This window comes from Ostrea edulis, chromosome 10 (assembly GCF_947568905.1).
Source record: "Ostrea edulis chromosome 10, xbOstEdul1.1, whole genome shotgun sequence".
NCBI lineage: Eukaryota > Metazoa > Mollusca > Bivalvia > Ostreida > Ostreidae > Ostrea > Ostrea edulis.
The window spans coordinates 32,640,572-32,658,678 of record NC_079173.1 but is presented as its reverse complement, the minus strand read 5'-3'; the positions used below and the strand labels follow the sequence as shown (position 1 = coordinate 32,658,678).

The 18,107-nt window shown below is 33.6% G+C and overlaps 1 protein-coding gene across 2 annotated transcripts in view; it reads left to right on the top strand.

Annotated features, from left to right (window-relative positions):
- Window positions 1-583: 583 nt before the first annotated feature.
- LOC125665806 (uncharacterized) overlaps window positions 584-18,107 on the top strand; it is a 247,148-nt gene continuing 229,624 nt past the window's right edge. Inside the window, exons 1-3 of one of the 2 annotated variants that reach the window (XR_007366673.2) lie at window positions 663-826; window positions 1,478-1,571; window positions 1,784-2,276. Coding sequence is in view for 1 of the 2 variants with exons in the window: in XM_056150993.1 (XP_056006968.1) it covers window positions 674-826 (153 nt within the window). In the remaining variant the exon portion in view is untranslated. Of the gene's footprint in view, window positions 827-1,477; window positions 1,572-1,783; window positions 2,277-18,107 lie in introns of those variants that run through there. The other variant, XM_056150993.1, reaches the window with a different exon arrangement.

Sequence of the window (18,107 nt, the reverse complement as noted above, 5' to 3'; positions counted from 1 at the left end):
ACGTCGGATGGACGTCAAATTGCTACGTCTAATCAATGTCGGCTATTGACGTCGTTATGACGTTGATAATTGGTTGTGGTCAGTCTGAAGTGGGAAAACGACGATATCCCGACGTCAGTTCTTCAACGTTGTGGAAATTATGAAACTGCGTGTGATATAGTAATTAATTGATTTTGTCTGGTCATCTAAAATAGGCAAAAGCCTGTATTCAAATTAGAGTTGTAATATTTTATTTTAAACCATAACTTTCCGGATATTTTATTTCACGTAGATTACGACTGCGATAAGAATTTTGATTCAATCTTTATACTCAACAGAGAACGCCAGACAATAGTCGGCCTATTTCAATTGCTTATTTTCAGTCGGTCGTTTACTGTGAAAGAAAAGTTAAAAGTAATCGCATTTGCCCAAACCCATGTAAATTGTACAGCATGGATGCAGAAAACCATGCTACAGAGAGAAAAATTACGACATCTACCGTATACTGGTAATCATATCTTATGTCAGTTTTAAAACATACCAAAAAAAAAATAATAAAAGTGTATTTTTAACTCAACAATATGTTGAACAAATGAATTCATTTCATTTGCTTGTGGGTGTGCATGCTCTGCTCTGGGAATTCTAATTAAGGATCCCCCTTTCATGCAATGTGTTTACCGAGAGTTAACGAGGAATGGCACAGCGGGATGCTATGGCCAAGACTCATACAGCCGATCCTAGTTATGCAATTTTTTCGGGATTTGATATGCTGTGTAGGTCAAAGTTTTGGAAAACCCAAGCCATTCTTGTAACACAAAGTCTGAGAGCTGGTGAACAGTCGTGTAATGTGAGTATAGTTTTGTAGTTAATATTAATATCTTATAAATGCCAGCATCGACATGTAAATGATTCATTCTGTATATTTAGCAATTGTAAGACCTGTGTATAATTTGATTTGTAAACAAAAGAAATTCAAATTCTAAGAACATTAATTTTGAAATGCTATAACATCAAGTGTACATCATTTACTAATACACAACGTATGCAACATTAGCATGATATGCATGGTTATATTGATTGTTTAAGATAACTCTGAATTTTTGAGTAGAACGAAATCATCCTTAGTAAGTTTAAACAATATACAAGTTTGGTATATCAAATAAAAAATAACAATAAACTAAAACGTATATGTACATCACTCTTGTCCTCGTTTGTAAAATATATATATATCGCTTAATTTATTCACTCTATAGCTTATTGAATTGTAGCTTATGAAGTGAACACCTTACCGATGCACATACACTGTTAATAGTAATATTTATGCATTTTAATTCTGGCACTATGGATATTTTATTCACATGTATGTGCACATCGATTTTATATGTACAGCTGTACCTGTGTAACTTCAAAGCCCCTGTAACGATCTACTTTCCCATTCACTCACTATTTATGTGGGAAAGAGTGTTTCATGGACTGTATATTTTAATTACATTTTCAGGATAATGACAAATGATGTAATGTCCCTTATGAATATAAAGGGCAAAGAGGGAAGATGGCATTTGGCACGACATCAGTGTTTCAGGCAGTGATAGGTATGTTTATCTATGTCAGGTTCATTAAATTTAATGTCATTAAAAATTTTATGTTCCTGCAACTAAAGTAGGGGGTATGAATTTGTTTTTCACTTGTCTTTCTGTCTGAAACTTTAACCTTGATAATAAATTTTGAATTTTTAAATTTCTAACTTGTTACCACTAGATATTGTAAAAGATCATTTTTAATAAATGCTTCTTTATTTTTGTAGCAAGTGCAGTTCATCAATTCAATGCGAAGGAACACGAAGTCCGAGAGGCTGTTGCGAAGTACCTTAAATATGCACCAGACCGGAGAGGTGGAGGTGGCCGGGTCGAAAAATAATTAATGGAATAAAATGATAACTTTGATTTATATTTCAGGGCGTCAAGTTTCCTTTAAGTTCCTATATTTGGGGGTTATTCCTATAAATTCCTATGTTTCCACAAAAATTCCTATATTTCTGTGAAATTCCTATAAATTCCTATATTTTAGGGTAAGCAAGAAATGTTGGATTCTGAAGCAAAACCAGTACTGTATATTACAAACAATTTGTGTCATCTATTTGTAACTATACAACATTTACTTCAAAAAGGTGCTATATTTCTGAGGTTTGTCCTATATTTTTTGGACCAAAATTCACTTGACGCCCTGATATTTGATAGTGTTACTGACTGAATATTATTTCATGAACAATGAATAAAGAAGAAAAATGACAAGAATAAGAGTTCCCTTGTTCAAATGATTACATTTCAACTTATTGATGTTGCAAAAATGGTGTCAGTTTGATGTCGATTGATTGATTGTATATTGTTAATGTCTTGCTCAAGAATTTTTTACTCCTATGGAGACGTCATCATTGCCGGTGAAGGTTGCAAAATTTAGGCCTATGCTCGGCTCTTATATGGCCTTAAAGCAGGGATGGATCTTTATCATGCCACAACTAGTTTGACACAGCTAGGGCCTCGGTTTTTGCGGTCTCATCCAAAGGACCGTCCCGTTTAGTCACCTCTTACGACAAGCAAGGGGTATTTAGGACCTATTATAACCCGGATCCCCATGGGATCATGAACGTCTGTGTGACGGTGAAATCTGACGTTGTGTAGACGTTGAAATCTGACGTTGTGTAGACGTTGAAATCTGACGTTGTGTGGACGTTGAAATCTGACATTGTGTAGACGTCAGAAAAAGACGTCTAAAAAACTTTCATTTTCAACAACAATCCAACGTAAATCCAACGTCAGAAATCGACGTCGATAGAACTTTAGTTTCTCAGTTTTATGTAAAATTTAACCAGTGAGGTCTATATGCGTGTGTACATGTATATGTTACCATTTATAGTTCTGTCAAACATGTCTGCATCTTCAATTGCCGCGCATTGATCTCCACTTTCGGAGTTGTATCCGGCAGAGTACACCCCTTTAGATTGTTCCAGTCCGCCAGTACTCGCATCCCAGACATACATTATCAGTCCCTGGAAGGAGGTCAAGTTTCCCGAATTCTCGTTCTGAAAGACATGTCGAGTTCTAATATATTAGCATACTCTCCTCGATTTTCTTCTCAAATTCTAACACGGTGCAATATACATGTACATATTGTACCTGTCATCGACATGTAATTTACAGTGGAATGCAATACACAATGCAACGAACAAGAGTCCTATGGGCCGCATCGCTCACCTAAATCACCTTGGTTTCGTCTTTTTCAGCTGTTGTGATTTTTAAAAGATTTTATTTTTCCAATCTTATTCCCAAGGAAAATGTTGACCCCATATTGTGACCCCAACCAAATAGAAAGTTGTACAGTGGAAACGAATCACAGTTTAATTAATCACAAATTGGATTATAATAATCAGATGAATGTTTCGGGCAAGCTATCGATACCCGATACGTCATGGATGTTCTTGCCCACTTACCAATATATCTGATATTCGTCATGAATGTTTTGCCCACTTAATAATATATCTGATATTCGTCATGAATGTTTTGCCCACTTAACAATATACCTGAAACGTCATGAATGTTTTGCCCACTTAACAATATACCTGATACTTACAGTCTGGTTGGATATGTCCGCGGCCTTGGTGAGTGCAGCAGTACCCAGCAAACAACAAACAACCAGGGACCGAATAAGTGTGGCCATTTCTCACCAAATTCTATAAATAATTATAGTCCCTCTCTATTCTTTTAAGATTGTTTTCATACGATCAATTCTTTGTCTCCACTTCAGATCAATCTTCCGACTAAAATATATAGATAATTATACAAATGTTATATCGTATACATGGATGTCGAAAGGTGATATGCGCAATGTCTCATGAATGGGTTACTTCAAGTTAAAATAATAATAATAATAAAAAAAAAAAAAAACAAAAAAAAAAAAAAAAAAAAAAAACCCAGATATAAAATGACAGTTATTTTGGAATGAAATAGAATAGATTTAAATGAAATGAAGAAATGAAATAATATATCCGCTCCTTAACACTATCTATATCGCTATCCATTGTAAAGTCGGATGTGAATGTATCTAATTCTGTTTGGGAGCGGATCAATTGTCTTAAACATGAACGTATCGATCGAGAATGTAATCGAGAAATCTACAATAGAAATGATTTGAGGCTTTCATTATGGGCTAGTCAGATTATCTATTTCACTGGAATTTGAAATATTAAGAATCAGATAGGCTTGCAGGTAACACTTTATCTAGATTCACTTACATGAAAAGACACGTGAAGTCTCCCCCGTTCCTGTACAGGACACAGACTGAGTGGGGATCAGAGCGTTACGTCATCCAGGATATATAAGTAACTGTGACGCAAAACACTGTCATAATGATAAACATGATAAATAACTCCAAAACAGGATGGACATGTTCTCCCTGCTTGTCATCTTGAGGGGTGGGGGGGGGGGGGGGGGGGTAGGGGGGGTGGGTTAGGAGGAAGGAGGGGAAAACTCCCCACTAAATATCTAGGCGATACCAAGGGTTGTGTTGCAGGATTTAATGGCATTTTAATTAATGCTTTTCATTCAATTCTATAACACGATAGCTAAAGAAACATGGACATGTCTCTGGTCAACAAATGCAGATTTGCTATCAATCAATCATGGTCCCACTGGGGTTATACCATAACCATAACAAACGTAACTTATTAAACATACAGGAGGACAAAATGAAAATCACGGCGATACGTCATCATCTACAAGAAATAGAATCATTTACCATTAACGAAGGCGAGACAGACCCTGACTAAATGAACTTTGGCCCGTTGCAGAGCTATTGGACTCCATGCAAACATCATCGTTAACTATCGCTACTCTTCTGTAATCGTAAAACATCTTTGCTGAACCATAGAGATCACTTAGTAGAATTCAAATATGTATATCATTGGGACCGGTCAGTATCTATTGGGGGACTGGGACCGGTGCATTCCACATTACCATTGAAAAACCTAAATGTCCTATCTTCTAAGAATGCAAAAAGTTGATGTCCTATATCTGATGTGTAATAAAAAACATGTGTCTCCTATGTAACAAATAAATATACATGTACATGTCTGCTAACACAACAATATCATTTCACCATCATTATCACAGATCACATTGAAATTGTTTGGAACCTATACGCTTCTCCTCCTTGAAGGTGGTCTATAAATTTACGTTTCACTTTCACTACTACTGTCATCAGCACTAGTAGTATTAAATACCTACACTGTCATTACTGTCATCAGCACTATTAGTATTAAATACCTACACTGTCATTACTGTCATCAGTACTATTAGTATTAAATACCTACACTGTCATTACTGTCATCAGCACTATTAGTATTAAATACCTATACTGTCATTACTGTCATCAGCACTATTAGTATTAAATACCTACACTGTCATTACTGTCATCAGCACTAGTAGTATTAAATACCTACACTGTCATCAGTACTATTAGTATTAAATACCTACACTGTCATTACTGTCATCAGTACTATTAGTATTAAATACCTACACTGTCATTACTGTCATCAGTACTATTAGTATTAAATACCTACACTGTCATTACTGTCATCAGTACTATTAGTATTAAATACCTACACTGTCATTACTGTCATCAGCACTATTAGTATTAAATACCTACACTGTCATTACTGTCATCAGTACTATTAGTATTAAATACCTACACTGTCATTACTGTCATCAGTACTATTAGTATTAAATACCTACACTGTCATTACTGTCATCAGTACTATTAGTATTAAATACCTATACTGTCATTACTGTCATCAGTACTATTAGTATTAAATACCTATACTGTCATTACTGTCATCAGCACTAGTAGTATTAAATACCTACACTGTCATTACTGTCATCAGTACTATTAGTATTAAATACCTATACTGTCATTACTGTCATCAGCACTATTAGTATTAAATACCTACACCGTCATTACTGTCATCAGTACTAGTAGTATTAAATACCTACACTGTCATTACTGTCATCAGCACTATTAGTATTAAATACCTACACCGTCATTACTGTCATCAGCACTATTAGTATTAAATACCTATACTGTCATTACTGTCATCAGCACTAGTAGTATTAAATACCTACACCGTCATTACTGTCATCAGTACTATTAGTATTAAATATCTACACTGTCATTACTGTCATCAGTACTATTAGTATTAAATACCTACACTGTCATTACTGTCATCAGTACTATTAATATTAAATACCTACACCGTCATCAGTACTATTAGTATTAAATACCTACACTGTCATTACTGTCATCAGCACTAGTAGTATTAAATACCTACACTGTCATTACTGTCATCAGCACTAGTAGTATTAAATACATACACTGTCATTACTGTCATCAGCACTAGTAGTATTAAATACCTACACTGTCATTACTGTCATCAGCACTATTAGTATTAAATACCTACACCGTCATTACTGTCATCAGCACTATTAGTATTAAATACCTACACCGTCATTACTGTCATCAGCACTATTAGTATTAAATACCTACACTGTCATTTACCACCAATTTCACTATAGTTCAAAAGAAAACATATCCAATATCCTAATTGATAATTATATATTTTTTTGGTGTTTATCTGCTCTACTTTTCATCTAATAAATTCTGTATTTTATCAATAGTCAATTCAGTGGACATCGCCATTACGTAAAACAAATCAGCAGAGGCAGTAGGCTATTGGTGTTCTATAGGATTAGGCAGTAGGTGTAGCCTTTATGAGCACTTTCCCCAAAAGTTTTAACCCAGGAGTAAAATTAAGAGTAAAATCTTGCATCTCGAGTAATTTAGGTTGATAGACTGATTTTAGTGCCAAGGAGGTACATATATGGGAAATTTTGCTACATTTATGCACACTAGATCTTTAACCTTACGCTGAGAATAGACTTTAAAAGTGATAACTTGTTATCTAAAAAACAAAAAGTGGTAGATTATGAAAAAAAAAATCAAATGCAAACATATGCATATAAATCTTCATTTTCAAGATCAATAGTCAATGAATTTGCAGAATTGACAATTCATCAGTGGTCTAGTAAATGGACAGTTGAATTTAACCCAATCAAAACAGTCAATATGGATTTTAGTAGGAAGAATATTTCTCATCCTAAGGTAAAATTTGGTCAGCATGGCCCGTTTATTCAAAATGTTGAAACTCATACTCACTTGGGAATAATATTCCAGAAAGATGGAAGTTGGAAAAAGCGTATACTTCATATCCATGCCAAAGCATGTCAACGATTAAATGTCTTAAGAATGTTAAAGTCTCAACTTATTCATTGATAAAAATATATTTTTCTTATGTTCGGCCCATCTTTCAATACTCAAATATTGTTTGGGATAATTGTACAGAAAGAGATACTAATTTACTTGAAGATGTTCAAGTTGCATCAGCACGAATAATTGCCAATATTTGTCTGTTCTTTCCCCTATTTCAAACATAAGTGACGCAAGACTCGTTTACGTCCTTGTTGACTTCCGGTGTACATAAGATTTATGGGAGAGTGTAAGCTTTTTGTTGCGCAAACAGGGGGCGGGGGTAGGCTTCCCGAGAAATGAAGCTTAAAAAAAAATAAGTGGTTCATTGTCATCCTACGTAACAGCGACAGCGATCGTTTTAAGTTCTATACAGCGTCGTGCGCCAGAAAAACCTCAGTCTTCAGTCCGACTTCACAGATGACGACTTTGTTGCAGAAAGTATTTACGGTGGGTTGAACATTTGCTCTGTGGATCAGAATTTTTTTAATTAATGTTTTATGCTAAATTTTAGTTATTCTTGGTGATACAGTCATCAATGATCTTTTGATTCTATGACTCCAACACCCCAACACCCCCTATAGACTACATGTAGCTTTAATCGCACAGGTGAAATTTGACTCATCAATATATCAACGGAATATGATGCAAAAATGTATTTAAGAGTTCATCTAAAAATTAATTTTAGAGTTAACCAAGGTCGTCAAAATATGAATGGACACGGTTGCTAACAGCAGTCCCCCCTTCTCTCTCTCTCCCCATCGTCACTCGGTACGACAACGCGACTGCAAAAAGGTAATGGCTATAATCAGACTGTAACTGTAAGGCAGTGAACATTCCTAAAATTTGTTTTGGATTTTGATGACTGGATTGTAAATTAATTTCAACACTTTACTTTCATTACTAATTTTGTTATAATTCAAAATGTGTTGTAAAATATTGTTTGAATTTCAGGGGAAACGACAGTCAGGATTCTTCAATACATATGGCATTAATCAAAATACACGATGAAATTGTCAAACTTTCATAACTTATCAAAGTTTACATTATCATGGTTACATGTGTTTTGTTATGTCATGTTGTTCAACTGACCCACAGAAGTACTGTCCAATACGTCAAAGAAGTGAATACCAGTCCTAGCCTATTTCAAATGTTGACGCAAACAAGAAGAAAAATTCATCTCAAAGGATTAAGATATTTCTGAAAATTTTAGAAATAAAGTTTGAATCATATCTGCTTTTATCAAAATTAAATGAAAATTCATAAAGCTGTAAATTTATCCAAGTGAAGTAAATACAAAATTCACTGACATATATACAGTGTTGTAGTTATGATAAAAACCATACATATTGTTCATTGTTGTTTTTATTTTAAAAAATCACTGCATTACATTTTTCAATATTCACTTGTAACTTCCATTCAAATTGAAAAGCGTACTGCATTTGTAAGAGTACTAAATACTTATACATGATAGTAAACACGGGTCAAATTATGTACATCAGTTTCCTGCAACACGGTTACACCGTGGCCAAATGTCATTTGTATTCAACCACGGGGGCTAAGCCAGAACGGGCTTAGCCCCTGTATATACAACCATTCCTACGGAGGGCACAGTCTTGATTTTAATGCAGAGTACAACCAAATCATTGTTTATCGATCATGGTATGTGAATGGAGACATGAATTAGAAGTTGAAAGAGAGCTTGAACTCTTGAATTAAACTTACAATCCAAATTGTAATATTCAATCAAATTTAGAAACTTGAAAGTTTGAATCATTATTGTACAGCTGGCATTTGGGGTAGTAAAATTCATTTGAGCTGCCAATTTTTATGCTCTCGCTTGCCCTATGGGCTGTAATAAAAAAAAGTTAATCGCAAGGACTGTTTACCTACTGTAACGTTATCTCGTAGCAATTCATCCTCCATGTAAGTGGTAGAAGTTAAAACACGCTAATAAGCTGTTAAATGTGAATTTAGTTGAATTTAGGCTACTTAGTATACGAGATAGATATGTATATCTCTTCTCTATTGTGTATTTTATCTTATAAAGAAAGTTATACACATACACTCACTATTACTACACATTCAACAGCTTAATAATAGACATTCAGAGATATATGGATATAATTATCGATATTCATAATTCTCTCTTCGGGGGGTGGGGGGTGGGGGTCCGCGTCTTGTTGATTTAGACATATGCAATTCAACCACTTATAAAGAATTATGGTGTATTGCATATTATATATCAACCTAAACTACGTTTTAAGTATGTAAACTTAATCAAGAATTAGTTTATAGTGAAAAACGTTCAATTGTATTGAATGTCATTTATTTAATCGACATGACAGAGCAAATTCGGTTGTAACTAAAACTCTCAAGGAGCTCTCCTTTCTGCTCAGCAGCCCAGGGAGTCTTGCATTGCGTTTTTTAAATTCATCTCTAAGTGTAATGAGGAATCACGAACCGTAATCTGCCATAGTTACTAAATAATCAACAACTTTCTCATCTAAACATAAACATATCCTTCCGACACTCTCTTAAAATTGAGGTTAGAAACGTCTTGGACGTAAACGGATCGTGCGCCATCTGTAATCAAGGGCGAGTAATTTGGAGTTTTATTTGCCATTACAAGTTTAAGGGTAAATTCATCAAGATCGATACTTTATAATGAACTTATGAACTTGGATGGAATATCTTAGCAATAAGAAGGAAGATACATAAACTTGTGCTATTCTACAAGATAGTTCATGGATTGACCCCCCCAATATTTGCAGAACTTACTTTGGCCATGTATTTTACCTCCCAACTCTTATTCATTAAGAAACCAGGATACTCTAAAATTTAACACTCCAATAACGAAAACAACTTCTTATATGAATAGCTTTATCCCTTCGACTATAAAATTGTGGAATGACCTACCCTTGAGTATTCGAAGTCTTTCAACACTAATATTGCATCAAACCTAAAAAGTATTTTAACCATGGCAATCGAAAAGCAAATATACTGCATTGTCAATTGCGAAATAAAGCTAGTAATCTTAATGCTGATTTATTTAAGCACTTTCTTAGGGAAAATCCTATAACTGTGACTTGTGTCAAAATACATGTAGTCCTGAAACCACACTTCACTTTTTTCTGAAGTGTCCAAAATATTGTACACAAAGACAAATACTAATACAAAGTCTTAATGATCTACAATTACAATTACCTTTATCTTTAGAACTTATTTTGTATGGTGACAATAATCTCAGTTATAACCAAAATGTTGCATTTTCAGAATTGTACATGAATTCATTTTGTCTACAAATAGATTTGTTTAATTTCTTAAAATCTTTCATTTTCATACCACAGAACCAACTTGTTTATATCTTTTTCCTGTGTAGTAAATTTCTATATCCATACCTAAATTATATCTGTCAGTCATACATCAAGCTGTAAATTAACATAGAAATGGAAACTGTTAAACATATCATTGTATATAATATTATATTGCTTCATTATCATTATATAATAACTATATCTGTATGAACTTCACCATGGAGAGGGTCTATATATAGGCAACGCCCGTTGTCCAATCCTTTTATGTATTACACATAATTTAATATCGTTTAAACTATAAATCTTCATTTGTCTATGAAAAGTATTTTCAGAAGTTAGATTCGAAATTTATACTTACAGAATCATTCAAAAAGTATTCGTTGAAATGGTGTCACGTTAAGTTTGTTTGCATGCTGTACGAGTTGGCCACAGGTCTGCCAATTATGACGTAATTCTAATAACAGAGTGACGTATGTTTACATATGATATCAATCGGATCACGCGCTCGTCTTTTTCCGTAACCGGTCATTTGTAGATACGGAAATAGCCGAGTAGTTACGATTGATATGATATAATACCAAAACAAACGATGGACAGAAAAGGGAGAGAGAGTTATGTCCGAAAAAAAGAAAAAAAAAAAAAAGAATTGCTTTAAATATTTTGAGGGTGGAAATTTTATCGCTGAAATCAGCGAATTGTTAAAAAGACCCTGTTACTGTATAGCGCATTGATGATAAAGTTTGCAGTTGAATTTCCCCTATGATATTACCATCAGCAAAAGAATTATATAAGAGTTGGCAATGCATCAAATTCACTCATGGATGCCACCGTATTACATCCGAGATCTATGTCGAGTGCGCGAGACATTCGAGGAGTTCCGATTGGTCTGGGTGCACGAGACTAGAAGCTTCCATACATCCCGCAGTCACGTGGTCAATTTGCGGAATGATTGCGCCGACTTTAAAGAGGTTCACACCTGACATTTGGAGTAATGTCAATATTTTGGGAAGTGTATTTTTAATTTCTACATTGAAGAAGAATTAGGAAATTGAAAAGAAAAACTGGGGTAGCAATGCTCGTTAGTGAGCAACAGTGTTCTAAACATGACCTTTTTGCACTTATAATTTATTCAATTAAACTTGCTTTGTCTCTTGGTATCAACACAATATAAGCAACATAAATCAATTATTACTTAAAACAGATACATAATCATGTCTTCTAACAATACAGATAAAAAAAAAAACTTTAATACAATTAACGGAAATAGATTAACGGAAATAGATAATGACCTTTCTGCACTTGATATACGAAAAAATTCATGATATCGAGAGTTTGAGAGTTTAAAAAGACATATCAGGAGTAATGTCAATTTCTAAAATTTCACATAATTTTCAAGGTCTTGTTTTAAAATGGAATTGAAAATAAGAGGGGGTTGGAGACCAAATTTTTAAATTATTGGATAAAATATTGATTTTTTATACAAAATTTTGAGTACATGTAAATCAATTTAAAGTTTTTAAAGAATCGGTGTTCTATTTGGAAAAATATATCAACCTATTTTTATTTTTCTTCGTAAGAGGTGAGGTAAATGTATATTCAATCAATAGTGTGTTTAAAGTTGTAGTTTTAAAAAAAAAATAATAACAACCTTGGTATTACATCATATATCTGATTGTTAATTATTATAGTATGATATTTATGAACTCAGCCAGAGTACATTGTCAATTTTTTCTATTTTCTTTACTTCTAGCCTTTGTTTAGTATGAATGTCTGTCCGTGTGAATGTGTGAGCGAAAGAGTTGGAATTCTTAAAACCCTGTACCCCCTGGTCAGGTTGAGTTGTAAGGGTTGTGTAAAAGCCTGACTATATACCTGAATAAATGTTGTTAAAACTAAAAACAAAAACCCAGTTTTAATCTTACAAATCAAACGAATCTTTCATTCAATCAAAATCAGCGCAATTTCATCAAGACAATAAACATTAAATTGTTAGACAATCGCCGCAGAGGTGGCACACCTAATAAAAAATTATGCCTCGTTATGGCGTGTAAAACTTTGCAATATCATACTACAAATCTTGACTTATATTCGATAGTCTTGATATTTAATATATGTACCGTATCATATTCAATGATACATATTATTTGACAATCTTATAATTCTTGAAATTTTTATTTATATGTGATAAATCTTGATTTATATTCGATAATCTTGTAACTTAACTGTTCTTGACTTGTGATGTTTACAGTGCTGCTGATGAAATAAACTAGAACCGATGGTGTGACATTATAAATCAAATTAAGCGGCGGGTAATTTGAAATATATGATAGATTACTATTAAGGTATTCAATGTATAATGACCATATTTCATATCTAATAAATGGATGGTGGAATTTTTGTAATCATGGTATCATTTTGAAGGGTTCATCAAATAAAAATAATCCACCATAGGAATTTTCAAAATTTTGTTTAATGCTTGATTTATTTCACCTAGAATTTAACATTGAAGTATATGGGAAAAGCATGTTTTATTACTATATTTTAAAAAGAAATTATATTTTCATACAAATCTCTTGGTAGAAAGTTACATACACTTTCTCTTAATGAAAATATGAAATAAAATTAATCATTGACCACACACATTTTTAGAAAATTAGATTTTTCTTATTTTTACAAAGGGCAGACAACTCTTCCAAAAAGTTTTAAGTGCAAAAAGGTCAGCTTCTAATCATTCACCAGTCATGTGAATTTCATCTGCTTCATTTTCATCATTATTTAACAATAAACATTTATGTTGATCTAAATCCTTCAAAATTGTTCATTATCCTTTCATTATACATGGAATACCTTAATTTAATCTTTAAGCAAGGGTTTTTGTTGTTAAAGACTGTCATTTAAGATATCAGCAAATAATACTTTATTCATCAAAGCAACAATGTGGTTCTAGGGTTGCCTTTCCCATTAAATATCAAGATTAGCGAATACACACTACAAAATTATCGCACGTGAGCAATTGCACAATTGAAAATCACGTGATAGTTATTGCACAATTGATAGGGACATTATTAACTAAGTTCATATCAATTCAGTCAATTGCCATCAGAATGAATAAATAGCTTTTCATTACATAAAAATCAACACTGACATTCAATTATGTATAATTCTTTGTTGCAATTTTACCGTACACTTTTTTTGTTTATAATTATATGAATGATTGTAGATATATATAGAAATAAATCTTATAAAGTCGATCAAAGGTCGTACACACATGTATCTTGACTCCAGGCTATATTTTTCCCTCATTCTAAATACTTACAAGCAGCTGAATTAAACTTTTTAAAAACTTTTTAGCTGACAGTTGATACGCTAAATAATACAAGAGGCAAATAAACGGTAAGGACAAATTCTGAAATATAAATCTTCGCTTCTAATACGTCGGTTTTGAGATACGCTCGAGTTATTTCCCTTTGAAGAACTCTCGTACATAGTAAGGCGCGAAACAACTTGTTTACATGCGGGAGTGGGACGAATATTCATCACTGCATAAGTGAATGTTCTCATTAAGTCTCTCATACGCTGTTTCATCACCCAAATTCAACTGATACACAAACTAAGTAAGTGATAAGTATTCAGGGAGCAATTAGATACATGGAATTCTTATTATATCACGTAATTTTATTGGTCGTAGGTATCATATCCTGGATATTACTTTCAAATATGACATTGTTTTTATGTTTCTGCTTTAGTAAAACATTTCTTTCAATAGTATTTTGTGTTTCCATTATTTACGTATATAAATAGAAGCCGCTTTTAATACATTTTATCGTCTTCCTCACTGACAGAAGGTTCACTCTGTCCCACTTAGGCCCTCAAAATTCTATTAAATGTACCTCCTACACAGGAGAGCTCTTATCTCGAAGCTGGCGTATTGAGTTAGGACAAAGAGGATTGTGAGAAGTCAATGCACTAGATAAAAAAGTCAAGTTTCCCAATTCTGTGAGAATCTAAGATAGTCATAAAATCGGTAGTTTCACCATGTCCAGAAACTTTGCAAAATTCGTCGGATTTATTTACAACAAGAAATGGTATACTGCATCAGTTACAGTGTAGTTCTCGTTATTTCTATAAAGTTTGTAGGTATCAAAAATTTATTGATAGGAATTATTTTCCTTCTTTATCATTTTTACATTTCGGAATTTTGAATTCTGTCAGCCAATGTACCGTAGACCTCTTAACAAATTCATGAAGTAAACACCATGCGTGTATCTGTCTGTTCCAAAATTGAAGTCCATATGAAAGGTTTTCCTCCAAACTATTATATGCTTAATCAGTGCACCGCGCAATTTGCGCAATTTACAGTCTGTTCTGACCAGTACGGGTTTTCAAACTGCACATGCGTTTCGTTTTCGTTTCTGCGGGACTGTAGTGAATGCATCTTTTTTTTTCAACAAGAAAAAAAAAATGTCCAAAATTGATGTAATACATAATCATTTTGAGATTGAAGTTATTTTTGATATTAGCCTTCGAGTTGCTTAATCTCTAAAAATAAATCAAGCGTGATAACAAAACAAATGTACCTAACTTTAGAATTGCCAATTTGTACTGCGTTGTTTCGGGATTAATTCATATCATGTGATTGTTAGGCCGTTCTTGGCACACTGGTTTTGACTACGGATAACTCCGTTTACCTGATCAAGATATAGGGTTCATGGCGGGTGTGACCGGTCGACAGGGGATCCTTACTCCTCCTAGGCACCTGATCCCACCTTTGGTATATCCAGGGATTCGTGTTTGCCCTACTCTCTATTTTGTATTGCTTATATGAGTTATGAGATTGATCACTGTTCCTTATCTTCACCTTTCATTTATTACGGTATATCCATTTATTCATTCATTACATAATTATTGAAGTCAAGAGTTATTTTACGGATTCACAAAACTAGTAATATATTCAAGTGGTCTTGAAGTGAAAATGGACATTGGGTTTAGAAAAGCGAAAAACCAAAAGATGAATACATCTATCTATCACATATTTTACTCCTTTATCCAGTAGATATCACTCATACGATAAATTGTTCGTATCCCATAGTAGGTGTTCCTACGCCCCGTGACGTAATGTGCATAGAAATTAGATCAGGGTGACAGAATTAGGCTACTAAAAACTGATGAAAATGGCACAGATGCTGTTAACTTCTTCAAAATTTGAATACAGTGAATGTGAAGTAATTAATTACGATCGAGGAAACATACCTGTCATTTTCATTATCTAGCCAAGTTATCGTCTCGAAAAAGTAAAACAGCTCGGCGCGGCGTTGCATACACCCTCTGATCATGTTTTGTATCGATCAAGGAAACAAAAATACATTGAAAGAAAAAACCCACATTAGATGACATTAACTGAAATCGTTTTTCTTAAAACTCAAAATGAAAACCGTTTTATTGACACCCCCCCCCCCCCCCCCGTCACAACTGATCATATTTTAGTGTGTAATCTTTCTGAGTGTTAGAAAACCCGATCGTTCATATTTGGAAGCGAACACAAGATCTTGTATCACATATTTACCCCTTTATCTAGTGGATATCAACTTTCCAACTCCATGCACCAAATGAACCCGGGATACGTCATGTGTCACATTCAACTGCACACAATCCATCCCTTTTTTTAAAATGCAGATGTAAGAAACATAAGCACATCTAATAATGAAAAGTCCACACCCCTCCATGTAACAGAAAGCATAACAATTCTCTGAGTGATGATATACATGGTGGAAATTTATCGTCAACATTGAAAATCCAAACGAAGACCGCGCGCCATCTATGACACAGATTCGGATGACTGACATATGAATAGTTATGAATAGTTACACAATTTCGAAGTAAAACGTTCTAAAATGTAAATGCTTTTCTCATTTAAAAATGATCTTTTATGAATTAAACATTGTGACAGTTAATATTCATTCTTATTTATATTTCCCAACGAATTATTTGTAGCGGTTAACGTTGTACATTGGCGTTTTAAAATTGTTATCCTGAGTAATTACAATTATTGAGATCTACTTGTTACGATACTCTAGAAATTTTAAAAGATATCTAACTTATAATATAAGTCTTCGTTCTGAAGAAATGTACAAAATGCAATTAGTCAGTGCTCTCTCTCTCTCTCTCTCTCTCTCTCTCTCTCTCTCTCTCTCTCTCTCTCTCTCATGGTTTCTTTCATCTGCGGTTTGATAGTTTTGACTACGGAAGCCCACTTAGGACATATAAAAAATATATTCTTGAATTGATATAATGAATTTCAGAATTTATTATCTAGAATTCTATTCGTTATTTCAAACTTTAAAATTCGTTATAGTGGATTAAAATCATTATAGCGACATTGTAAACTTCGAAATAGCGGATTTGAAATTTGAAAATAACGAATTATGAAATTCGTTACATTTTAAAACAGCACAATTCGTTATAACAGATTTTGATAACTTGTACTGAACTTGCGACATCGTCATCCAACTTCATGTGTCACAAAATTGCTTTTATTAGCTAATCGTTTTAACAGATTGAACGAATTTTAAAAAATCCGAGTTTATGAATTCAAAAACCAATAATTTAAAACAATTTAAGGAAATATGACGATAACAAATAGCGATCAATCTCGTAACTCCTATAGGAAATACAAAATAGAGAGTTGGACAAAAACTGACCCCTGGATATACCAGAAGTGAGATTAAGTGCCTAAGAGGAGTAAGTATGGAACGCCGTTTCTGCCTTATCGTGTAAATCAGCCTTACGTTATGTCGATACATTTTTATGTTATGTGGTTACATCATTACGTTATATTTATATTACAAATCGTATTTTCCTCTATGAACCAACCAATTTCAGAGCGCGACACAATCCGTTCACATTGACTATGAACGGATTATGAACTTGCTTAAAGCACGCGACTGAGAGAGCGTGATGATTTGAAAAAATAGGACAACTGTTACAAAGATATCGCAAATCACACCTTTGGATTTTAAAGATTGTAAACTTACGTAGATTATCATCTTAATCTTGCGGTCTCCTACCTCCAAAATACAGTGCACCTTGTAATGTTGATAAAATGCAGGGTGAGACGAAATGTGTTGACGTACGTCACAATAACTACTGTGACAGAGGCTAGGAGTTCGTTTTATACAACAAAATAGAAGCAATGTAAACAAAGGGTGATATAGTAAATGAGTATAAATATAAGAAATGAACATCACTTTTGAGCTGTTCATGGTCAATATGAACGGATTTGGATTTGAGGCAAATTCACAGTGAATCGCTAGCGCGATTCACAGAATTTGCCTCAAATTCAAATCCGTTCATACTGACCATGAACAGCTCAAAAGTGATGTTCATTTCTTAAATGTGGTTACATCATTACGTTATGTCGATACTTCATTATGTTATGTGGTTATATCATTACGACTACGT